The sequence below is a fragment of the Chiloscyllium plagiosum genome, chromosome 5, assembly GCF_004010195.1.
Source record: "Chiloscyllium plagiosum isolate BGI_BamShark_2017 chromosome 5, ASM401019v2, whole genome shotgun sequence".
Taxonomy (NCBI): domain Eukaryota; kingdom Metazoa; phylum Chordata; class Chondrichthyes; order Orectolobiformes; family Hemiscylliidae; genus Chiloscyllium; species Chiloscyllium plagiosum.
The window spans coordinates 42,207,179-42,233,595 of NC_057714.1; the positions used below are offsets into that span (position 1 = coordinate 42,207,179).

Below are 26,417 nucleotides of genomic sequence, written 5' to 3' on the forward strand. Positions count from 1 at the left end.
ATGCACAAGCATCTCAACATCAGCTAAGACAAAGCAGCTCTCTTGATCAGCATCCCGTGCACCAGACAAACTATTCACTTCCTTCACCTTCAGCACACAGTGGTAGGGCAGTAACTCACCAGTTCATTCAACAGTAGCTTGCAAACCTGTGATATCTACCACCTGGAAGGACATGGACAATGAATCCATGGTAGACCATCAGACACAAGTTCCACTTCAAGGCATACATCAACCTGAAATGAAACTATATTTTCACCATGTCTCTATTATGACTAGATCAAGATTCCTCAACTCAGACCCCAATAGAATTCTGCATGTACAAACACCAAAGTGACTATTACAATTCAAGAAGGCACTTCAACATCTGCTTAAGGGAAATTAGAGATGTTCAACAAATGCATACCTCCCATGAAAAAAAATTAAAGATTAAGACGAGAGTCTATATGACTACACTTAAATGTTTACCAATTAAATGGGTGGCTCACTTCTAGCACAGAATGACTGTGTGGCATGACCCACCATAACTGATGGTTAGATACTATTTTGCAACAGTCATCTCCTCCTCCTTTCAGACTGTCCACAAAACTAAGCTCTTGCACCAATTTTCAATTATCTCTTCTTAACATTGCCTATTTAGCATCTATTCATAATCTTTTCAGAGTTGAGCAGAGATCAAAAATTTGAGAACAAACCTAGGTTCTTACTCCTACCTTTTTCAAGTTCAACAGGAAAAAGATCAAGCCTCTCTACTCGTTTTTCCAGTTCATATTCAGCAGATGCAGCAACTGGATCCACGTCATCATTTCTCCTATCATAGTCTTCGTTAGAGTATGTGTGGAAAACCTGTAGAAACAAACTTTCTGTGACTCAATGGCTCAATTTAAAACTTGAAGTCCTATCGAAACAAATTCATAAATAACAAGAAAATACAGTTCTGTACAAAAGTGATATCAACATCAATATCTAAATATATTATTCATATGCATGAAATAAAATATGATTTAAAAGTAATTGAATAAGGCAGTATAAGTGATCAGATGAGGAATTTTCATCCTAGAACATGAAGTCACTTCTTTTGCCGACTGCTGGATCAAATGATTTGGTAGATACATTCGGTTCTTTATAATCGTGAGCTTACAGATCAAAACTGATTTTAATCCAGAATGAAGTGGCAACTTTAAAAGGTAGGATACAAAGTTGATGGCAGAAGTAGTGATCTCCCACACTGTAACTACTTTATTGAAGGGAAAATATGACAATGCTTTATTTCATTGAGTCATAATGCTTTGGAGAATCTTGCTGTCCATTTTCTGAGTAAGTCTGTACTTAGAGATGACTCCGTTCTAACAACCAGATTACACATCACTTTCAAAGGCAAGTCCCTCCTGCTCAAGACTGCAACCAACAACAATTCCAATAAAGTGCATTTGAATCTTGATGCTGCCCTTGCACTACATGTTCATTATATGAGCATCTTCAATTTCCATCTGTACATTGTTCATTTAAATTCAGGTTATATCATGTAACAGCTTGGAGATATGAAATGCCAAATCCATTCATGCCCTCAGAAAATGTCCAAAATCTTTCAGAGAGAAATTTAGATTTACTTGTTTTCTATGTTCCATTTTTGGATTTTCTTTTTTGGGATATCTTACATTCTTAATTATATGATATGAATTAGATCATTAATTCAGCTATCCTGACAGTTCCCAGATGCTTCAGCTATAAAATTTCAACCATGCCAATAGCTCTGGTGAGGTAAACTCAACTCCTTTTCCATCCCACTCATCACTGTACTCTGGATATTACTGAGATACTGCGAGTAAAATGTGTGTATCTCATAATTTGATTTTCTTTCAATTCAATTGTGCCAACATGGGCAATCTGTAACACTATGTTTAATCATTGCTCTGTATCTAGTTCAAACTGTTTGCCAACACCAACAATCCACTGATAATTGACGACTGCACACGCTCATCTCTGCTTTTTTCATTCTTATGAAAATGTACAATGCACAATAAAAATGATTAAACAAATATTAAAAAGATTTCTTCAATCTTTTCATTTTATCTACTTGCTAGCTTTTTATTGGTTTTTGCTTAAATATGTTCTGAGTGTCAACAGATGCAGCCAATGTTGCTGTCTTTGATATCACTGACTACATTTGTACATGCATATGATGTACCCCCTCCAGTTTTGTAATGCCAAAAAATGCCACACTCAATACATATACAGCTAATGTTCCTAACATTACCCTGAACTGCTTAGTTTTAATTTTAAGATTATCCTCTTAATCCCCAGAGATAACCTATTCCCCATCGGCCGCCAGAAAGAACTAGCTGTGAGACAGTACAGCTTCCTCCACTTCACGTCCTCACTCCATGCCATAGTTAGGAAGTGAGATTTTGAACAAGTAATCATTCACTGTACTCTATTATTATTTTTTCTCTTATTTTTGTTACCCTGCTCCACTCTCCTCACCATCCTAAATCCCTCACTTCCACCATCTTTTTCCTATTCTAACATTCATCCTAGCGAAAGTGAAAACCCAATTCAGCAACTATAGAAGAAACATGTATTTGAATAGTGCTTTTCATAATTGTCAGAATAGCAATATAATATAGACTACTGAGCTTCAAATCCCATCATCTAATTTTCACCCTGAGTTTTTCATGGATGAAAATGGTTTCTACAAGTAATAGAAGCAATGGCTTTAAAATGTCCATTGTAATCCACTTGACCACAGCACGAATCACGAATAGGAAAAAAATCAGAATTGAAGCAAACAATTTTATCAAAAGACATGGAAGCTGTATCTCCTGTTTAGTTCACTTTTTTTTTAAATGAACAGTTCACATAATGGGGATATGAAAATATTGCTTAGAAATCATCCACCATCCACGCCCTCCATCTCCTCCATGACCTATACTTCCCCAGGCCCAACGCCTTATCTTCACAATGGGCATCCAGACCCCATACAAGTCCATCTGCCATGGTGAAGGCCTGTAAGCTTTACATTCCTTCTACTCCTACTGCCCTTAACAGTTACCCTCCACAAACACACTCATTTGATTGGCGGAACAGGTCCTCACCCTCAACAACTTCTTCTCTGAATCCTCCCACTTCCTTCAGACCAAAGGGGTAGCCATGGAACCCACAGCATGGAACTAGCACCATCCCCTACCTTTTCTTCCGCTACATTGATGACTGTATTGGCGTCACCTCATGCTCCCATGAGGGGTTTGAACAGTTGATCAACTTCATGAATACCTTCCACCCTGACCACAAGTTCACCTGGACCATCTCTGACACTTCCCTCCCCTTCCTGGTCTTCACCAGCTCCATCTCTGGCGACCAACTCAACACAGGCATCTACTTCAAAGCCACCAACTCACAAAACACTACATAGGACAAACAGGAAGACAGCTAACAATCCGTATCCATGAACACCAACTAGCCACGAAACGACACGACCAGCTATCCTTAGTAGCCACACACGCAGATGACAAGCAACATGAGTTCGACTGGGACAACACTACTATTATAGGACAAGCCAAACAGAGAACAGCCAGGGAATTCCTAGAGGCATGGCACTCATCCACAGATTCTATCAACAAACACATCGACCTGGACCCAATATACCGGTCATTGCAGCGGACAGCTGGAACTGACAACCAGAAATGGCAGAGACAAACCACTATAAATGCCTGAGGAAACATCACAGAAGCGCTTCACAGGAGGCTCCCAAGCACTGAGGATGTCACCTAGACAGGGGACGAAACGTCTGCAACACAAATTCCCAGCTCGGCAAACAGAACCACAACAATGAAATAGACTTGTTTGCTCATATGGTATAATTGAACAAACAAAGAAAAGCCAACTTCCAATACTTTTAAAATACTTAAAATACATGCATTCTTAAATTCTATTAGTATATATAGGACCTACAACATAAGAAATCAAAAAAAGCCAAAATACCTCAAAGAGTTTAAACTCATGAGCCAAAAGTGTAAAGGAAGACAATTTAAGAACTATAGCTGAGAAGCTGCATAATATTAATCAACCTACAAATCACAAGGAAAAGTTGTCACTTTCCGTTTTAATTTTTTGAATGGTCTGGCTGGCGTTTTAGTCATAAAGAGGGAAATCGAATATACTGGAATTGGTTTCATCAAAGCAGAGGAAACTAAAGAGAGAAATGATTGAGATGTATAAAATTATGGGAGCATTGATAGGGCAAACAGAAACTTTCCTGTGAGGTAGTGGCCTAAGCTGTATACAAAAGTTCCAGCTATCTCATATAATGAAAATAAAATAAGGAAAAGCAAAGTTAAAACTTAAGGACTTTACATTGTAGCAGGAGTGCTTAGAGTGAAATAAAACACCTAGCATAATTAGTTTTAAACTAATAAACTTAATCTAAAGGGAAGTCATGGCAGCAGAGCTCATACACATGGTATGTCCCTCCTGCACATTGCGACCACATGTGCAAGAACTGCATCCAGTTGCAGCTACTGCCTATCTGCATTTCGAAACTGAAGCAGCAGAACGTACATTCAGATTGAGATGGTCGCATTGCAGGTAAAGACTTAATAGGCAAAAAGGGGATTGGTGACCACCAGGCAATGTAGAGAAGGCAGACAGCGCACAAGTCCCCTCACAGATATAGCATCTTGGGTATGATTGAGTCGGGGAGAAGACGACTTCTCGGGGAAAGAAAGATTTTTAATCAGCAAGAAAATCAAGAGTAGTAGGGAAAAAGCAGGAAAGCAGAGTTGAGGATTATCAATTAGCCATGATCTCATTAAATGGTACAGCAGATTCAACTGGCTGAATGGACTACTTCTCCTCCTCCTCCTTATCGTCTTGTAGGATAGCAGCAATCAAGTTCATGGTACCATGTGTGGCTGCATTGTATGACAGGGGAGGAATAAGAATAACAAGGCTATCACGATTGACAATCTAGTGGTAAGGGAAACAGACATGCAATTCAGTAACTTAAAATAAGACTCCAGGATGGTATACTGTCTTCCCGGTGCCATGGTTAATGATGCCTCACAACAGCTTCAGGGCTCCATTCTGAACAAGAAGAATGCACAGCCAGTGATTGTGTTACATACTGGTACCTATGACATTTTGAAACCTACGAACGGAATACAGGGAGTTCGGATGCAAATTCGAAAGTAGAGCCTCAAAAGGTAGTAATCTCAAAATGATTTCCGGTGCCACGTGCTAAGCGAGAATAAAAATAACAGGATATACTAGGTGAAGACAAGGCTGGAAAAACGTGTAGGAGGGAGGAATTCAAATTCCTGGTACACTGGAGCTGATTCGAGGGAAGGTGAGACCAGTAGAAGCAGGATGGGTTGCATCTGGGCAGGTCGAGGCCAACATCTTTGGTTTGCTGGTGCTGTTCGGGAGCATTTGAATAGAATGGCAGGGGAATGTGTACCTGAGCAGGGCGTCGGAGGAGGGAGAAACAAAGATGGAAACAAAAGACATAAAGGTAATAAACAAAAATGGAAGGCAATAAAAAAGGGAAGATAAAGAAATGGAGCCAAAGTGCAAAGTATAGCTAAGATGACTGACAAGGTTAAAAAGACAAGTCTGAAAGTTTTGTGTCTTAATGCATGGAGTATTCACAATGAGGGAGATTAAATCACAGCACAAATAGTTGTAAGCGTACATAACACAGATACAGTTGAGGAGACAGTCATAGAGATGTACACCAAAGGAAACAGACCATTTGGTCCAACTTGTCCATGTCATCCAGATATCCTAAATTAATCTAGTCCCATCTGCCAGCACTTGGGCCATATGCTTCTAAACCTTTCCTATTCATATACCCATCCAGATGCCTTTTAAATGCTAGAATTGTACCATGTTCCACCACTTCCTCTGGCAGCTCATTCCATACATGCACCACCCTCTGCATGAAAAAGTGTGACAAAATGGGAGCCAAATATTGAGGGACATTAATGATTCACTAAGTACAGACAAAGAGGGAAAGGAGGTGGGGTTGCATTGTTCATAAATGAGTAAAATTAATGAAATAATGAAGAAGGATATTAATTCAAAAAAAATCATGTAGAAACTATAAGAGACACCGAAAGGCAGAAAGCATTATTGGGGATAAAACAGAAGTTGCTGGAGTAGGTCTAGCAGCTTCTGTGAAGAGAAACCAAAGTTAACGTTTCAGGTCAGGTGACCCTCTTGCAGAACAGTTTTTATTGAGCACTGTTGGGGGTTGCCTTTAGACTCCAAAACAGTGGTAGAGATTAGGTGGAGGGTGGGGGGCTGTTGTGGAAGATTGGGGCGGGGTTTGACCAATATCTGGAGGAACCAAGCTGAGAACAGGCTATTCTAAACTAGATACTGTGCAATGAAAAAGGATTAATTAATAACATTATTGTTCAGGGTCCCCATGGAAAGTACAACCATAGTATGGTTGAATTTTTCATGAAGATGGAGTGCAAAGCATTCTAATCTGAAAGTGGGGTTTTGAATCTAAATAAGGGAATATAAGGATATGAGGCTCAAAGTGGCAAGTATGGTTTGGGAAACCTCACTAAAGGGGTTAATGGTGAATAGGAAGTGGGTAATATATAAAACACATGGTGTACCAATTATAACAATTATTCATTGCTATCAGGCACAAAAAGGAGAAAGGTGACTGAACTGTGACTCACAAAAGAAATCACGGATACTATTAGATCCAAAGAAGGGAAATATATAAATGCCAGGAAAAAAAGCAACAAGCTTGAGGATTGGGAACATTTTAGCATTCAGCAATACAGGAACAAAATACTTGATTAAGGTGGGGGAGAATTGACAACAGGAGTAAAACTACAGGGAACATAGAAACTGATTATAAAAGTTTCTATAAATATGTGGAGAGAAGGTGATACTTAAAGACAAATGTACTTTTACAGCCAGAAGCCAGGGTAATTACAATTGGGAAAAAGAAATGGCAGAGGAATTGAACACATACTTTAGTTCTGTCTTCACACAAGAGGCCACAAATAACCTCCCAGAAATGTTAGGGAACCAAGTGGCTAGTGAAAGGGCAGAACTGAAAGAAAATTGTATGCACAAGAAAACTGTGTTATGCAAATCAATGGGGTTAAAAGCTAACAAATCAGCACAGCCTGATAATCTACATCCCAGAGTACTAAAACAAGTGACCTGGGAATTATTGGATATGTTGATGGCCATCTTTCTAAATTCTATAAACTCTAGAATAATTCCTACAGATTGGAGGGAGGTAAATGTAACCCCGCTATTTAAAAAGATAGGGAGAGAAATAAAAACAGAATTACAGACCAGTTATCTTAACATCAGTAGTGGAGAAAATGCTAGAGTCTATTATAAGTAATGTGATAACAGAACATATGGAAAGCATTAACAGTATTGCAGAAAAGCAGCCTGGATTTATAAAAGATAAATCATGCTTAATTTTTGAGGATGCAGCTAGTAAAATAGATAAGACTGTGTATTTGGTTTTTCAGAAGGCTTTTTGATAAGGTCATACCTAAGAGCAAAGTTTAAGCACATGGGCTACAGGGTAATATATTGACATGGATTGAAAATTGGTTGATAGACAGGAAACAGAGTGGGAATAAATTGGATTTTTTTTGTATGGCAGCCAGAGACCAGTGGGGGACCCAAGGATCCATGCTTGGGCCCCAGCTATTCATGATATACATAAATGACCTGGGTGTCAGAATCAAGTGCAATGTTTCCAAGTTTGGTAACACAAAACAAGGCAGGATTTAAAGTTATAAGAAGGATGTAAGGAGACTTCAGTATCATTTAAACAAAATGAGTGAGTGCAAAATTACATGGCAGGTGAAATACAACATGAATAAATATAAAGTTAAACACCTTGGTGTGAAAAACAAAGGGCGTATTAGTATTAGGTTTACTACAATACTCAACTACACTAATACCTGGAATGGGCAGTTTATCTCAAAAGGAAAGGTTTGAATATACTAGAATTTGGAAAAATAAGAAATTAGTTGATTGAAAATATCAAGAACCTGAGGGATTTTGGCAGAGTCCACATGGAAAAGGTGTTTCCTTTGTGGGAGAATCTAGAATGAGGAGTCACTGTTTCCAAATAACTGGTTGCCCATTTAAGGCAGAGATGAGAACTTTTTCTCTTAAAGGGAGAGGAGTCTTTGAAACTCTCTACTACAAAAGACAATGGAAAGAAAAACTAAGTATTTTTAAAGCAGAGATGGTTAGATCCAAGGGTGTGAAAGATTATTTGGGCTAAGCAGGAACATGGAAAAAAAAATCAATTCAGCCCTGATTTTACTGAATGGTGATAAAAGCCCAGGGGAACAAGTAGCCCAAACCTGCTCCTAATTCTTATGTTTACAATCTTACTTAACAGATTAGTACAAATCTGGAAAATCAGAATTAAAAACATCCACAAAATTTTGTGGGTCAGAGATTGCTGAATAATATATCACCTTTTGTAATATTATAACCTGGTACCCATAACCACTACCACCAAAAAAGACAAAAGGTTGAAGTTATGCTGGAACATCACCATGTGCAGCTTCATCCCAACCCATTTAATATCAAACTTGGAACTATGTTGCTGTTTCTCCATTGTCGCTAACCGCGCTGTGGGTCCACTTACCATAAGGATTACACTGATTCAAAAGGCTGCACATCATCATCTTCTCAAATACAACTGGGAATATACAATAGAAACTGCCATACCCATCAATGGCCACATCCCATGAATGAATATTTTTAAGAAACAAACCTCCCTGCAGGCTGTGATGATATCTCTCACATCATCAGCTAATTTCCCCAAACACCAAGCTGCAAGAAGTGAGCTTCCTGACCTGTGCTTCACTGATGCCACCACCCCCAAATCTAACAAACAGACTATATTGTGTGACCTACTGCCATTGTAATGCCCAACCATCACCCTGTCAATTTAGCCGGGGGTCAGGTAGGAAGTGGATCTATAAAAATTTCAATGAGAATTTACTGTTACGTTGTGACTGGTCTCACCCAATTCTTTTGCTGGTTTTGAGTCACCCCTCATCATCAGTTGTGGACTCAGTTTAGGTTTCAATTAAACTAAATTAAATTACAATTAAAATAAAAGCAGTGATTGATGTGGCCCCCATGCATGTGGCTGGCTTATCAGAAACTTGACAAATCTCATTGAGTCAACTCTTGTTTTAGATATTTGCTTTTCTGCACTGGTAAACATAAAACATTGAACAGTACAGCAGAGGAACGGGACCTGTGGCACACCAGGTCTGTGACAAGCATGATGCCATTCTCCAATAATCCCATCTGCCTGCACATGGTCCGGTACATATTCTTCAATTTCCTGCCTCTTCACTAGATGATCACCGAAGCTACTATATGAATTTAAATGTCTACAGATTAAACAAAATCTCATACATTTTTAACTTGCCCTCTGTCATTTGGCATCAATTGTCCAAGTGTATTAATTGATCGATTGAAATGTATTCTCAAAACAAGTGACAAATTGCAAAAATTTTAAAAAGTGATAACGCAATGCTATTCTCAGATCTGCCTTCATTCCTTTTCCTCAATTAGTTAAAAACAGTCTGATAAGAGATGACAAAATCATGGAAATAATGAGAAGAAATGCTTATTTTACAAATGACCTTCACAACTGTAATTTCTGTGATAATTAGTATAATAAAAGCAGAAAAGTACAATCTAGCAAACTATTTGCCATCAAACTAGTGTACCTTAACCAATTCAATAAACTTACGCACCTCCCATGATATTCCATCCTTCCCATGCCCTCTCCCAGTTCCACACTTATCCCAAGCCATTTAATCCTTCCCATGTTATCCCTTCCTCTAGTACAATTTCCACATCATGCCAACTCTTAAATGACATCTCCATTCCATGCTATCCCTCTGATACCTTCGCTGCTCCCACTCATTAGGTACCATTCTATCTTTTCAAATTCTTCTCATGTTATCCCCAACCCATGCTATTCAAGCCAACTTGAAATGGGGTTTTTTGAGCCCAAACAGCAATTATGTATTAAGTTAAAAAATGATTCTCAAACGCTAAGCTTACAAAAGCAAAGACAACAATGTAACTTTATTGGAGACATGAGTCACAGAATGCTCCAGTAACCAAAATCATAAACACATCTCCTGAGGTCATCCCATTGGATAACTGGTGTATGATCTGGCAAGTCTGTTCTGGACACCCAATGCTGATGTTATTTTTGCAACTGTAAACCATACATTCAATCAATATGAGGTATAGCTGTTTGCAAGCTGATCTTTATATAAAATATTTTCTTTATATAAAATATCTTCTGTGACAAGGGTGAATGCATGTTGTCCAGAGCCATTTGGTTGAAACAAAAGCCTCCTCCATTTCTTAATTAAATTGCATGATGATGGTGATCGTGTGTCATTGTTGTGATATTCTAAATTAAAACCCTAGATAACAGTACCAGCCCTGGTGTAGGCATTCAATGATTATAACACAATTAGAATAGCATGTAAACTACTTGAATCGATGTTGTTGGAGAAGTCTACTGACTTAAACAGTATAAAGTTGTCTCCCGATCAGTGCAAATAAAACTTGCTTGAAGTATTGAACCCCAGAGACCTGGTGTCAATATTGTTTCAAATACTCCTCCACACTTCTCCCTTCTACTCCAATTTCATTTTTTTTACTGGTCTGACCCTGCTGTCAAACTAACATATTTAATCAATTTCTTCATTTCATCCATTCTTCCCATGCCACTTATTCTATCTAGTCCCCAATGCTAATGCAACCTTCACATCCCTCCCACTCATCTTAGACCATCTTAACCTTCCCTTGTCACCCCTTCTGTACTATTTCTATTGCTCACACCATCTCCATCCCATGTTATTCCTTTAATTACAATCCAATCATCCATTAGCTCACTCATTCCTTATTCCAAATTATCTTTCCATACCAGGCCCATCCATATCCATGCTTTCCATGCTACATGTTCCCTCCAATAACATACATCCAATGCCACTCCCATCTAACTATCAATCCTTCTGGTGCCATCAGATTTTCTTTCCATCTCCCCATCCTGATTCCAGAATATTTCCATACCAATCATGACTCCACAATCTAATTGCCAAACTTAACCAATTTCATTAATTCATTCGTCCAGCCATTGTCAGGCATTCTCTCCTGTGCGAACCCCATCCCATCCTATCCTACGCCATCCCTCCAATGACAGAATTTTCCATGCCTTTCCCACCATCTCGTGACATCTCTTCACTTGCCTTTTCACTCTTCCTAAACCATCTCTCTCATGCCCTCATGCTACTCAGACTGTCCTATCTCATTCAGTATCATCCTCATTTCGCACCATTCCACCTACCCTGCATTGTTATCTCCATCCCACCACTTTTCAATATTGACACTGCTTCCCACTCCGCTTATTCACAAACACTTGGCTGACATTTTGAAAATCATCCAAATGCCCATACATACTGTACTCATCTCCCAAACAGTAAATCCCCTGAGAAAGGTAAATCCTGAAGCTTTGTTCATACATACCAACGTACATATAATCCATCTTTGTATGGAGCTAGTGACACATTAATAATTCGCAGCTAAACATGTCTTTTGACCATTCCAAAGAATCTTACATAATATAAATTGTTAGACGAGGAACACTCTGTACCCAAATATTACAAGCAAGTTTTAAAATATCAAATTCACCAAGGTCTGAATTTTTATAAATTCAGACCTTGTGATGATCTCCAGCTTATCCAAAATCACACAAACTCCAATTCCTGAAGTCCACCCCATAACAAGCACTCATCGTTTTCACTGAGGATAAACAGGGAAGGTTTGTACTTTTCACATCCATAATTCACTAAGGTTGCTGCACTGTCTTCAAACAGATCAAATGTTCACTTGTGGAATATCAAAAACACAACTTGTAGTGTTTTACAATATTTCAGAAAACAGTCTAAAGCTACTAAAGTCACTTTGGGAGGAAAAGAACCTTTCGGTTTTGTGAGGAACACTTTTGAGAGAGATCCAGTTCCTGTTAAAATTGTTCAAAGTGAACATGAATGCACTACAAAAGAAAAAGCTCATTAGAATAGGCAAGTGCAAACACCAAAATTACTTCCTTTTTTTGCATTTTTGATTGCAGACTGAAATAGGAAAAGAATTGTAGAGGGAATTGATAAACCTTTTAAAAGCAAGATACCAACACTCATTTTAACAGGGGTTCATACTGTTACTTGTTCAAGCAACTAAGGGAAGATTACTACAGATGAGCTAGCACCAGGGGGTATGCACAAAGATTGAGCTGGCGACACATTCCATCTGCGGTGTTGTGACCAGTTGTCAATGACAAAAGACTTCTTGCCTGTCAATAACTGTGTGATTAACTTCTTGGCATCTGATCAGTTTATGGATGCAAACAATATGGTCAGAATCCTTCACACCTCTGAAACAGGAGGTGGTCTTTCTCTGCAGTAAAAGTACCTTATCCTGAAGAATTGTATTTTTATTTCCCCTCACTAATTGCTGTAAGCTGTGGGTTTTAAGCAATAAATAAAATACTTTACAATTTGTGAACCAGTTGCTTTGTGCCTCCTACAAGTGAGTGAAAGTACCTGGAGAAGAGGGACTGAAGATCAACAAGTCCTGGTGTCATCCCGTTCCCCCCTCAGTTGAAGCAAAACTCTTTCATCTTTATTCCGGGCCCTGGAGGGAGAGAGAACGATCGCCCATGTGCACAGGGACATGAGTTCATGGTCCTCTCTGGAATAGCAGTTTCTTAATGAATTATATCATAATTTTACAGGGAGAAGCAACCAGATAAGGCAAAATACATATTGATTGGGTGACCGTTACAATCAGCAAGCATCAACAGTAAAGATTAAGCCACTCGCTGTTACACAATGAATATTCGTAACCTTAACTGGCTTCACATAATGAATTCTTTTCACCTTATTAAACTGACCTTACATACTGAATGCTTCTAACATTGTTAAATGGTTCTACATAATGAATGCTTTACCATCTTGTTAACTCATTACCCTTGCCTTAAGCACCCCATTGTTAACTGTAAGTTCTTATCCGATCTGAATCATGCTCAGCTGAACTTCTTGTTTCACAAAAGTCAAAACCTAGCTCTTTCCCTATCTGCTCATACCCAATACACATTCTCACTGGTAAGCAAAAAGACTAATTTCAGCAAACCTTGCAAACTAGAGTCATTAAACTGTTTTCCAGATTTTCTTTCTAACCATAACACCAATATTCTTTTGCCTGCCTGTGTGCATATGTGCGGAATTGTATGGGAGTTAGAGGTTTAACTATTAAGTGTTAAATGTTGACAATCCATAGATGTTTAACTTGTAGCTAGAATCCATTTATGTTTCATTAATTATGATTCTTGTTAAGTACAAAATCCTGCTTTGTATTAACCTGCATCCAAAAAGATAAGTAAATTGGGTAATTTTGCATACTCTAATAAAATCCTTTAACTTCTGTGATTACTCCAGAAATAGTGGGCCTTGATTTCCAGCTTGCTATCCCAGTGAGGCATGACACAGCTGTAAAAGTATTTAAATCTCCTGACCTGTAATCTTTGAATGGAAAAGTCTTTAACATATGAAAAAGAATCAGCATTTGCTATTTCATTGTGTCTACTCACATAAGCCTGAGGCCATCAGAAATATGAATTAGGAACAGAAATTCGGTCCCTCAAGTTGGCTCTGCTATTCGATAAAATCACGACTGTTCATTTCTGTTTCAAATTCCGCATTCCCATCCATCCCTATAATCTTGGAACCCCTTGACTAACAAGAATTTCTCACTCCACCTTTAAAATATTCAAGGACTCTTCATCTACCACAGGCAAAGAGTTCCAAGTCACACAAACCTCAGAAAATATTTCCCCTCATTTCTCTCCAAGAATGTCAAACATTTATTTTAAAATAGTTTCCCCTAGTTCTGGACTCACCTACAAGTATTAACTGCCATTCCACATCCACTTTATCAAGACCATTTAAGATCATAGAAACTTCAATCAAGTCACCCCTCGCTCTTCTAAACTCCAGCTGAAATATGTTCAGCCTGACCAACCCATCCTCATAAGACAATCCATTCATTCCAGTTATCAATCTAGTGAATTCTAGTGAACTGCCTCCAACAGACTTATATCCTTCATTAAATAAGTTCAAAAATGCAAACAGTGTCCTAGATTTGGTGTCATCAATGCCCCTATAATTTAAGCATAATATTTCCTCATTAAATTCCTCTCATATAGAAGGAGAGCACTCCATTAGCCTTCTTAATCATTTGTATGCTCGAATATTAGTCACGAGATCTGTGATATCCAGCCCAAGGCAGGTGGAGTTTCATTTATTGTTTCATCCAAAAGACACAGTTCCAACAGTGCAGTTCCCTTAACTAAGACCTTTCATTGGTGCAGCTCTCGTTTTACTTTGACCCATAGACTGTGCAGCACTCCTTAGTAATGATCCACTGAAAACGCTCCACTCTATCAGTACTGACCCTCTGACACCATTGGGCCTTACTTTTAAAGTTCTCAGTGCACTGGTATTTCTTCTTTATTGTTTCCGAAGGATCAAAGTGGTTTTTGTCTCAACAGACAGAAAGACAGGATTATCAGCATGGTCACTTCTACAGTATAAAATCCTTCAATTTTGCCCTGCAAAGAAAATTCCTTGAAATAGCAATTATTTGTATATTCCCCATGTACTGAAATTTTGTTTACATGTTTGATAGGCCAAGTTCTAACTCCAGCATGTTAAATTACTCTTAATATTGGTAAATCCAAATAAGAGGAGAAAGTGAGGTCTGCAGACGCTGGAGATCAAAGCTGAAATTTTATTGCTGGAACAGCACAGCAGGTCAGGCAGCATCCAGGGAACAGGAGATTCGACGTTTCGGGCACAGGCCCTTTCTCTGCTCATTCCTGAAGAAGGGCCTGTGCCCGAAACGTCGAATCTCCTGTTCCCTGGATGCTGCCTGACCTGCTGTGCTGTTCCAGCAATAAAGTTTCAGCCTAAATCCAAATAAGAGTCAACGGCCTTTTCACACCTAACATGGAGGCATCTGGCTGCCTTCAATGTCCTTGAGGAAAAAGCTCTTTTTTGTCTTTAGCCTAATCCACATTGATTTTGTGAAATTTGGCCAACTTGTGACATAATTCTCGTGGCCATTTTAGTTAGTATTTTTGGCCCCACCTTAAAATCGTTACAGGCGAAAGTGAGGACTGCAGATGCTGGAGATTAGAGTCAAGAGTGTGGTGCTGGAAAAGCACAGCAGGTCAGACAGCATGCGAGGAAAAGGAAAATTGATGTTTCGGGCAAAAACCCTTAATCAGGAATGAGACTGTGAGGTTTTAGAGTTAATTACAGAATCTTTAAGGATAAGATGTAGAAGCTAGCCAACATGAAAATTGATCTGTTGAACATTCTCTGTTTGCACTGGTCACACAAGTGACAAAAAACAGTAAATAAGCAGAACTAGAAAACATCATTTAACTCTTAATCTGTGTAGAATTTTCATCATGGAGATATGCATTTCATTGTTTACATCTCCCAGACAGTTGATTACAAAAGATAAATTTAATCATGCGGAGAAAGACTCATTTTTCAGGAAACACCTGGAGTTGGACCACAGGAACAGGAATGGGTGTCTTAATTGTCACAATGGAGGTCAACTTCTGCATAGGTCATTTAATTTTTTTTGTTAATGTCACAATGCCACTGAATGGTTTCATTATAAGTTGAGTAGTAGTAGAGGCTATCTTTGAGTTAAGATTGTGTACTTAAAAAGTAATTCTTCAAAACAGGTGCAATAATCTGTAAATCAATTGACAACAATTAATAGTTACAACCATACTTCATATCAAGCTATAGCAATAAAATAATTGAATTTCAATAACTTATTTTATAGCTGCAGAGGAACCTTGATTATCCAAAGGTCACGGGTGGGGAGTATTTTGTTTGGTTAATCGAATTCCGGATAATTGAATGCCGGATAACATAGTTTAGCCAAGCATCAGGACCTTGTGATCTTGCCGGACATTCCACTATTCAGATAATCGAACGCCAGACAATCGAGGTTCTTCTGTATTTGGTTCCTATTCAAAAGTTGAATGTGGATCCGAAATTGATTATTTTTCTAATTTCTCAATGTTTATACAGTAGGGAGTTAAACCATAATTACAATAATTTGCAATTATGTAGCACATGTACAGTGGGCAGCACACAAATATGCAAATATAATTTGCAGGTAAAATGATTGCCAATTGAAATGAAACCAACAGTTTAGTCAAAGCTTTCGGGAGGGAACTTTTGTGCAAGGCTTGGGGAAATGATGGCAGAAACCAATGTTGAGCCAAAGGGCCATTATATAGCAAAGATGTAGAAACATTTCTGGGGGATTGTTAGGTTGCAAAAGACTTAAACTGTACATCTTTGGACTGCACTAATGCTTAATATTTAAGAAACAAATGCATGTATTACAGCAGCTATACATTTCCTTCAGGCAAAATAACAACAAAAAAAGGGCTGAATCACAATAAATCAAAGACACAAGATTCAAAGAGGAATCATATAAAGTTGCAAGAAAAAATAGAAAGGCCAAGGACTGGGAGAGTTTAGAATTCAGGTTGACAAAAAGAGAAGAAACAGCATATGAGGATAAACTTTCAAGGTTTATAAAAATGGACCATAAGAGTTCCTATATGTATGTAAAAAGGAAAGGATTAATGAAGAATAATATAGGGACCTTACAGTCTGAAATCAAAGAATGATAATGAAGAATAATGAAATGGTAGTGTTACTAAACAGTTACTTTTGCTCTGTCTTTAAAGAAGACACAAAAACTTCCCAGAAGTATTGGGGAAACAAGGGTATTTTTGGAAGGAGGAATTGAAGGAAATCAGCATTACTTTATAGAATACACTGGAGACATTAATGGGACTAAAATCTGATAAATTCCCAGGGCCTGATAATCTACACCTCAGGGTACTCAAGGAAGTGGCAATGGAAACAGTTTATGCATTAGTTGTCATCTTCCAGAGGTCTTCATATTCTAGAACAACCCAGCAGTTCGAAGGGTGGCAAATGTAACCTCAGTCTAAAAAAGGAGCTGGGGTGGATAACCAGGAATTAGAGATCTGTTACACTAACATCAGTAATAAGGAAAATTCTGGAGACTTTTACAAAGGGCATGACGACAAGAGAATTAGAAAACACCAATGAGATTATACAAAGTCAATACAAAAGGGAAATCATGTTTGACAAATGCACTAGGGTTTTATCAGGATGTAACTCACCTAAGAAAAAATATACTTGCCATAGAGGGAGTACAGTGAAGTTCACCAGGCTGATTTCTGGAATGGCAAGTCTGTCACATGAGGAGAGATTTGATCATTTGGGCTTGTATTCATTGGGTTTAAACAAATGAGAGGTGATCTCATTCAAATGCATAATATTTTGAGAAGCTAGATATACTAGAGGCAGATTTGGTGCTTCCATGAGCAGGAGATTCCAGAATAAGGCGTCCCAGTGTCAGAATATATGGTAGGCTATTTCGGATTGAGATAAGGCAAAATTTCACACAAGGTGGTGAACTTGAGGAACCCTGTAGAGGGACCTGTAGAGGCTAAGTCACTGAATATATGAATGAATGCATGGAATGAAGGGAACAGAAGGAAGGAGGGAATATTGCTGGCTGGTAAAGGTGTCAACAGCATGGTGAGGGAGCAGGAGAATGGCACTGAGAAACAAGAACAGCCATGATTATAACTGAATGGCAAAGCAGGATCAACAGGTCAAATGGTGTAGTCCTGCTCCTATTTTCTATAATCCAATGTAAAACACCAATAAGTTATCAGAATATTTAGTGTGGTAGCTATGAGCAACAGAATTTTGGATTAGCTGAAGCTTTCAGCATAAACAATATAGCAAGCAATCCAACAGTCTCTAGAGAGTGGCAAGTCATGGATGACAGCTTCAGCAGCAAATCAACTGCAACAGATGAAGAGATATAATTAGAGGCAGGCAATGTTACAAATGTGATAGTGGGCGATCTCATTCTCCTCACCAATTTGTAGGTGCAAAGAGCTCATGAAATGTTGTTATTAAGATTTAGGTCATCTATTCAGTTGCCTTTCTGTCTTCCCTGTTACTTTATTCATTCACAGGATGAGGGCATTGCTGGCTAGGCAGCATTTATTGCCCACCCCTAATTGCCCAGAAGATAGCTAACAGTCAACCACGTTGCTGGGAGTCTGAAGTCACATGTAGGCCAGACCAGGTAAGGATGGCAAGTTCCTTCTTTTAAGGCCAGCAAAACAAATCCCCCTCATCTCTTCCATCTCTCCCACTCTCTCTCCACCGCCCCCCCCACACCTATTGCCTCCCACATCCCCCCTTCCCAAGTTATCCACCGACTTGATTGTACGCTCTCCTATTTCTTTCTAATATCTTGTTCATCCCATTTGCAAGTTCATCTTGTCTATCAAGTCAATGTCCTGCTGCTTTGAGCACCCCCAACCCCCACCAAATTGATGACTTTCTTCTTGACACTAACATTGAAAATTGAAACTGGAAATGGTTTCCTATTTTGCAGCTTAGTTCCCTCCTGCTCACAATTCGAAATCCTTCTCACTTAAACATCATCAATTTTCTCCTTTGGTTTGGTATTGAACTCAAAACAACTTTTTTTTGCATTCTACAAATTTAACCATCTGGTTTCATATCGCAGACCTAGATACATTCTGGCTCAGGGATTCTAAATTGTAATTGCTGACCTCCAAGGATTTGCAGGATTAGATTTCAGGGTGACTATCTGAGGCAGTTAATATAATCAAGTTTGACAACTGCAAAATCCTTTAAACATGTGTTTTCAAATCAAAATTAAATTTCAAAGTATTTTAATGTTGACCCAAGCCATGAAGCTATATATCAATACATCCCAAACTAATGGTCACTGCAGTTATTTCACAGCCTGAAAAGATCCATTAAATTTAAACCTAGGTCCATTTAAATGCAGTTTGTTCAAGGCCCTCTGCTGAGCAAGAACACAGACACACTTGACATGATATACTTTCATTAATTATACTCAAATAACTTTAAGTTTATTGTAAATGAACAGTTCTTCCACTTTAGAACATAGAATAGTACAGCACAGTACAGGCCCATTGGCCCACGATGTTGTGCCCAGCATTTATCTTAATCTAAGATCAACCTAACCTACACACCCCTCAATTTACTGCCGTCTATGTGCTTGTCCAGGAGTCACTTAAATAGACCCGCGTCTTGCAATGCCTTAAACGAGTTGTGAGGGGCTAGGTTTTGGATTGTCCAGTTTTATTGTGTGTAGGGACTGCAATTCACAACTTGTTTGCACCCATTCAGATCAAAGTAGGCAACATCTAAATCACCTCATTTGAATCATTGTAATTTTGGTCTGATTGAGTTCAAGTTTACCTATTGTCTTGAACATTGCCTGCTGCCTCTGTTTTGAACAGGGGTGCTTGGCAGCATTATTTGGAAATCATGCACTCTAGCCAGCCAGTTTCTGACAGGCAGATTATCTCTGTCAAAAGGAACAGCACTAAAGAAGATTGTTGACATATAAAACATCAAAATATTGAACACCAGGATAGACAGAGGGTTCCAGTAACCAATACAACATTGAATTCATTAGTTGGGGATATGCACAAGGGAAGAGACGGCAGGATTCTGCAGATTTCAAGAAACCCTCGAGGATCACCCTCAAAAATCAATGAGAGCAGATGGCAATACAACAATTCTGAATCAGAAAGCCTAGAAACAGTCCCACATTAGACCAAAGACCTTTTTTAAATAAGCTGTCCTGGTCAGTGAATGCATTTTAATAGAATGCCTCCTAGTATCCACACTGACAAACTATCAGGCTGATCAATGTATCATCTCTCATACACTAAGAGCAATCTGTGGCACTCAAGTCTTGTGGCCTGTGAAGTTGCTGCTCCTTTAACAAGGTTACGCTGTCCTAGTTTTTTTTCATAGAGGTCATAAAAGCAATGATTCCAAGAAGTCTGGGTTTAACTGTTTGAAAATAGATTTAGATTTAGATTAGATTACATTACAGTGTGGAAACAGGCCCTTCGGCCCAACAAGTCCACACCGACCCACCGAAGCGAAACCCACCCATACCCCTACATTTACGCCTTACCCAACACTACGGGCAATTTAGCATGGCCAATTCACCTGACCCTGCACATCTTTTGGACTGTGGGAGGAAACCGGAGCACCCGGAGGAAACCCACGCAGACACGGGGAGAACGTGCAAACTCCACACAGTCAGTCGCCTGAGGCGGGAATTGAACCCGGGTCTCAGGCGCTGTGAGGCAGCAGTGCTAACCACTGTGCCACCGTGCCGCCCAATTTTTAAAAGAAAACACTTATACAATGAAAGGGGAGTGGCAGTTCTCCCAGCCCAGTTTTTCTCTGGTTTGGTTTGGTTTGGCTTTAGCAGTCTGGCTGTTCAATGACAGCAGTCAGTCAGTTTTAAGGCTGCTGGTCCAAGAAACAGCTACATTGAAGAAAGTGTTCCATGCTGAATCTCTCTGCCATCTCTCTCCTGTAACACTTGGTGTTTGATTTTACTTTATTTGCCGAGGGGTATTATGGAGATTGCAAGTATAGAACAACCTTGGTTATCTGAACATCAATTATCCGAATTTCGGATTATGCGAACAGGATCTCAAGGACCTTGAACACTCACTCTCTCACAGACACTGATAATGCCTCCCACTAGCCCCCCCTCCCCCCCCCCCCGCCCCCATCCCCACACACACACACATATAAACTTGTGGGGTGAATTTGTACTTGCAGAATTACATTTTATTTTGCTCAAAAACTGCATGAATCCACGTAAAATTCTGTGTTTTTTTTTAGGAATAGAACTAGGTCAGAACATTGGGGCACAGGCAGCCTCACACAGGGCACCTCACACTTTAAATGCATTATCTGAGCTGACATGGCACCTATTGATAAAGTTCACTTGAGAATGTAACTTTAAAGAAAAGTTCTGGGATTTACTTAGGAAAGAACTGAAACCAACATGGTCATTCTAAAAGAGAGACTTAAACAATTCAGGTGTTTCTCTGTATATAATTTCAGTTACAACACAATTCTTAACTTTTGCTTAACTTAAATTCTTAACAGAATTCTTAAATTCTGTCTCTTACGATCTTATACTCCACAACCACCTGATGAAGGAGCAGCGCTTCAAAAGCTAGTGCTTCCAAATAAACCTGTCACATTTCTCTTCAGATGTCTCTGTTACAAGAAAACCAACTGCAATCTATCCAACCTCTCTTTATAGTTCCAGATTCTAATCTGGTGCCATAATACAATCAAGTTCCTCTGCTCTGGTGTCTGTCTGTTGCTTTTCAGATTATGAAACAATCACTGTTTAGCATTTATTGTTATATTGTATTCAGCTTTTTTCCCCAGATGTTCAACAACAAAAATATTCCAAAAACATGAGTGTTATCCAGTTTTGACTGGTGCATTCCAGAAACGCATCTTAACAGCAACAACTCAAGGAGAGAAAAGAAGCCACACAAGTCTGAACTGCAAAAATCCTTGGTCAGGTCGAGCAATGAGGAGATTTCTTCAGGTGATAGTTATGGGAATCACAAGTGCCGTTAGTGGTGACAATATGTACATGTGTATCACTTTATAACAGGCAAATTATACTGCATAAACGTATCTGGTGTAAATAGCAGTATAGTTGCTGTTTCCATCTTTCTGACCCCATCCTCTCTGAAATGAATGCAAATCATCCATGGCATTATTTAAAGAACAATGAGAGTCCTGTCAGCTTTCTTGCCAACATGTCATCAGAAATTGGTGAAACAAAATCATGACCAAGGATATATGAACTAAGAGCAAGAGTAGGCAATTCAGCCCCTCAAGCTGATCACGGCTGATCTCATATCAGCCTCAACTCTACTTTCCTGCCCACGCGCCATACCCTCCCATTCATTACTAATTTAAAATGTGTCATCTCCTCTTTAAACTAATTCATTGTCCGAGCATTCACTGCACTGAGGTGGTGAATTCCACAGATTTTTGATCTTTTCAGAGAATTAATTTCTCCTCATCTGTTTTAAAAAAAAGACCAAACAAAGTAAAAAGATGGAAAAAGTAAAGCAGGATTCGGTAATCCACTCGACATGACTTTCACCCTTCCATCTGGCCCAGCTAAAAATAACAAGTCTTTTCAACATCCCATATTGTTAATTGTAGTAGGGGGTGAAGCAGTCACAACATTTTAGTAGCATGTAAACTAACACTTGAAATGCTATAGTATACAAGGCTACAGACTAAGTGGGAAATAGGACAAGAGTAGACAGATGGTTGGTGACTGGCATGGACACAATGGGCCAAAGGGTCTCTTTCTGTTGTAAAAATTGTCTCTAAGATGAACTGCAATACTGAAACTGGTGCATTTGGTACCATTAATATACTACTTTTCCATTTGTCTTCATGGCAAAACCTATCTTTGTACATAACCAAACATCAAGATGATCTGATAGTTCAGGGTACTGTAACAGGTCATATTCGAGAATATGATCTCACACTTAAAAATATTTTATCCCAAAAAAAAGATTGACCCCAATGCCAGAACTGTTCAGTTGGATCATTTTTCCCCAACTAGCAACTGGATGTTGCGAATCAAACGGTGGAGTTATTTAGAATTAAGCATTTTGTCAGCTTTTAGTACAAAACTGTAACTTATTTGGATTGCCTGTTATAAATAGTACAATAGACATATTGAAAACAATCTTTACAAACAAGTAAAGTCTTGCATATGTTGTAATTCTTCAGATTGATGATCACAGATGGCCCCACAATAATCTAAGATTAAAATGCTTCAACTTTATAACCGCATTGCTGCCTTGATGGGAATATTCACTCTATATTTAGCAATATACCTGTGAAATTAGTATACACAGTAAAATAATCCCCACCTCCCTCCATCAGCAGTCCATATTTTTAGCTTAAAGGATAGAATACAATGATAATCATTTATCATTGTCTGATTTATGAAGACAGTGGAGTAGTATGTTACCAAAGCTTCTTTATTAATGAACTCCTCTATCATAAGGTCAAAAGTGGGAAAGTTCAGTGCTGATTGGACAATGTTTAGTAACATACTGAAAGAGTTTGTTTCCATGTGCAGCAAGACATGACAACATTTAGGCTTGGGATAAGTAGCGTGTAATAGTCACACCACAAGTGAAAAGCAAGGACCTACTCTGATAAGAGTGAATCTAACCACCTCCACATGAGATCCAATGAATTAGCTTTACTTAATCCACCAACAACAACAACCAACTCAAGGATCACTTAACTGGTGCTACAGAGCTACTCTTGCTAAGTGTCCTCAATCAATGTACATTCTGCTCGCTTACAACTAAGAGGAACTCTGATTCATCAGCTGAGGGACAGCTTAGAGTGCTAAGCAATAAGAGGTTGCCTTGATCGTGTTTGACCCAGTGATATGAATCTTCAAGAGGTCTAAAGTCAATATTATGCATTCCAGGGCATCCCTCTTCAGACTAAAAATGAGCATGCCACTACATCTTGTGAGTCTGTATCTGGACTTTAAGGTACAATTCAGAAGCAGCTAAACTCTAAAACAGTGTCTGTAGGACGAAAGAAGGTTTAATATTTTGAGCCGGTGACTCTTCATCAGAACTTATATCAGCTAGGAAAAACTATTGGGGATGGTTGAGACCTGATAGAGTATATGGAGACCAGAGAGAAACAGAAATATGAACTGGGTATGGATGACAGGCCAGAACAAAAGAGAAGCGAAGTAAGTGATAGAGAACTGAGGGTAGCACAATATGGGTGATCTGCGCTAAAAGCAAACTATGTCATGGGATAAAAGACCTGAGACTGGGTGAAAATGGTTTGGCTGTGCGAAAAAAAGCAACACATGTCAAATCCGGGAGACAGTAAGGACTGCATATGCTGGAAGTCAGAGTCAATACATGTGAAGCTGGAAGAGCACAGATCAGACAGCCTCCGAAAAGCAGGAAAGTCAACATTTCAGGCCGAAACCCTTCATCAGGACTGGGGAGGGGGAAAGGAGCCCAGAAGTAAATAGTGGGAGGGGGTGGGGCTGGGGGAGGGTAGGTGGGATGATTTCAAACCCACTGACTCCGACAACTATCTCAACTACACCTCCTCTCACCCACCCTCCTGTAAAAATGCTATTCCATACTCGCAATTCCTCCGCTTCTGCCACATTTGCTCCTAGGATGAGGCATTCCATTCCAAAACATCCCAGATATCCTCCTACCTTAGGGACCATAGTTTCCCCTCCTCAGTAATTAAGGATGTCCCCAACCGCATATCCTCCTTCTCCTGCACTTCTGCCCTCAAATCCCTTCCCCCACCAACAACAATAAGGATAAGAGTTCCCTTAGTCCTCACACACAACTCCACTAACCTCCGAATCCAACGCATCATCTCCCGTCATTTCCGCCACCTACAATCAGACCCCACCATCGAAAAGATATTTCCTTCCCAACTCCGTCTGCTTTCCGCAGGGAGTGCTCACTCCACGATTCCCTCATCAACTCTACACTCCCCACCAACTTCTCTACCACAACTGGTACCTTTCCCAGTGACTGCAAGAAATGCTACACCTGATCTCACACCTCCCCTCTCACCTTCATCCAAGGCCCTAAACAATCCTTTCGGATCCTACAGAGATTCACCTAAACATCATCTAACTTCATCTATTGCATCTGTTGCTCTTGATATCGTCTCTTCTGTATGGGGGAGACAAAATAAAGACTCACGGACCAGTTCGCAGACCATCTGCACTCTGCATGCACTAACCAACTCGACCTTCCAGTTGCTATCCACTTTAATTCACCCTCCCACTCCCCTGGCAACATGTCCATTCAAGGCCGGCTCGGTTGTCAGAGCGAGGCCAAATGGAAACTGAAGGAACATAACCCTTTGTTTTGCCTGGGAAGCTTACAACCCAATTGCCTCAACATTTATTTCACCAGCTTCAAAGTCTCTCCTCCCCCAGCCTAATCCCATGTCTAGCCCCACTGCTCCTCCTCACCTCCCTGACCTGTTCTCACCTGCGATCTTCCTACTTGCCTATTCGCTCCACCATTCCTACTGACCAATCACATTAACCTCCTACCCGCATGTACCTATCAGAATTGCACCTACCTTACCCCCAGCTCCACCCCCTCCCTCTATCTACTTCTGGGCTCCCCTCCACAGTTCTGACGAAGGGTTTCGGCCCGAAACATTGATTTTCCTGCTCCTCAGTTGTTGTCTGACCTGCTGTGCCCTTCCAGCTACACAGCTATCGACATTTCAAAGCAGGACTGAATATGGGGCTGGATAATAAACACAGAAAAATGGAATCAGGCTCCAAAGTTATTGAATTTGATGTTAAATCCCACAGGCTGCAAGGTCCCCAAGCAGAAAATTAGATGTTGCTCTTCAAATTTGTGCTAGGGGTTACTACAACACTGTAGTTGTCTGTGACCAAAATGCTGACATGGGATTACAGTGGCATACGACTGGAAGCTCTAGATCGTTTTTACATACAGAATGTAGATATTCTGCAAAGTGGTCACCCAGTCTGCATTTCATCTCCTCAATGAAGAATTGTGAAGAGCAAATACAATGCACTAGATTGAATGAAATACAGGTAGCTGCTTACTTGGAAGCTAAGTCTAAGGCCTTGGACAGTGAAGAGGGAAGAGAAAATATACAGATGTTACAAAGCTGAGATTTGTCAAAAAGCTAGTTTTTGTTTCCTAAAAGCTGTTCATTGGCTCAAGGATACTCTGTCCTTGATTATTTTCAGAGGGGTAATAAATTGTGCTGGGCTCAGATCTGTCTGGTTTGGTACAGAGGTGAAAAGGATTTTGAGAGGCCTTTTGTTTATATGTAAACAGATGAGACTTCAGACCGAAGTGGTCATGTTTTAGAAGTCACCTGTATAAAGAAAGGGGAGTGATCAGCTCTGTCGCGGAGCTGAGCAGCTTAGTTTAGCCCAGAACCGGTGGTTGGGAGTTCAACAGTGAGCTATGTGGAAACTCTTTCTCTCTCTTTCTGCCCTTCAACTTAAATTTGTAAGCATGTGTTCCATTTATACTGGGTTTTAAAGGGAGTTTGCTTATTGGTACTGTTGTGTATGTTCAGAACTGCATAATTAAGCCTAATTTGGATAGCCTGAATTCCATAGGGGTTCTGTATTCTGTTCTTTGTGTTTCATTGTGTAATTTTGTGAATAAATTTCTGTCTGTTTTAAAATCTAGTAGTCAAACTAGCTATCTCACTCCAGATAAT

The 26,417-nt window shown here is 39.5% G+C and overlaps 1 protein-coding gene across 14 annotated transcripts in view; it reads right to left on the bottom strand.

Moving 5' to 3' along the window:
- ppp1r9a (protein phosphatase 1, regulatory subunit 9A) overlaps positions 1-26,417 on the bottom strand; it is a 360,369-nt gene that overhangs the window by 246,440 nt on the left and 87,512 nt on the right. For all 14 annotated transcript variants that reach the window (XR_006311675.1, XR_006311674.1, XR_006311676.1 and 11 more), the window contains exon 2: positions 711-843. Coding sequence is in view for 11 of the 14 variants with exons in the window: in XM_043689927.1 (XP_043545862.1) it covers positions 711-843 (133 nt within the window). In the remaining 3 variants the exon portion in view is untranslated. The remainder of the gene's footprint in view (positions 1-710; positions 844-26,417) is intronic.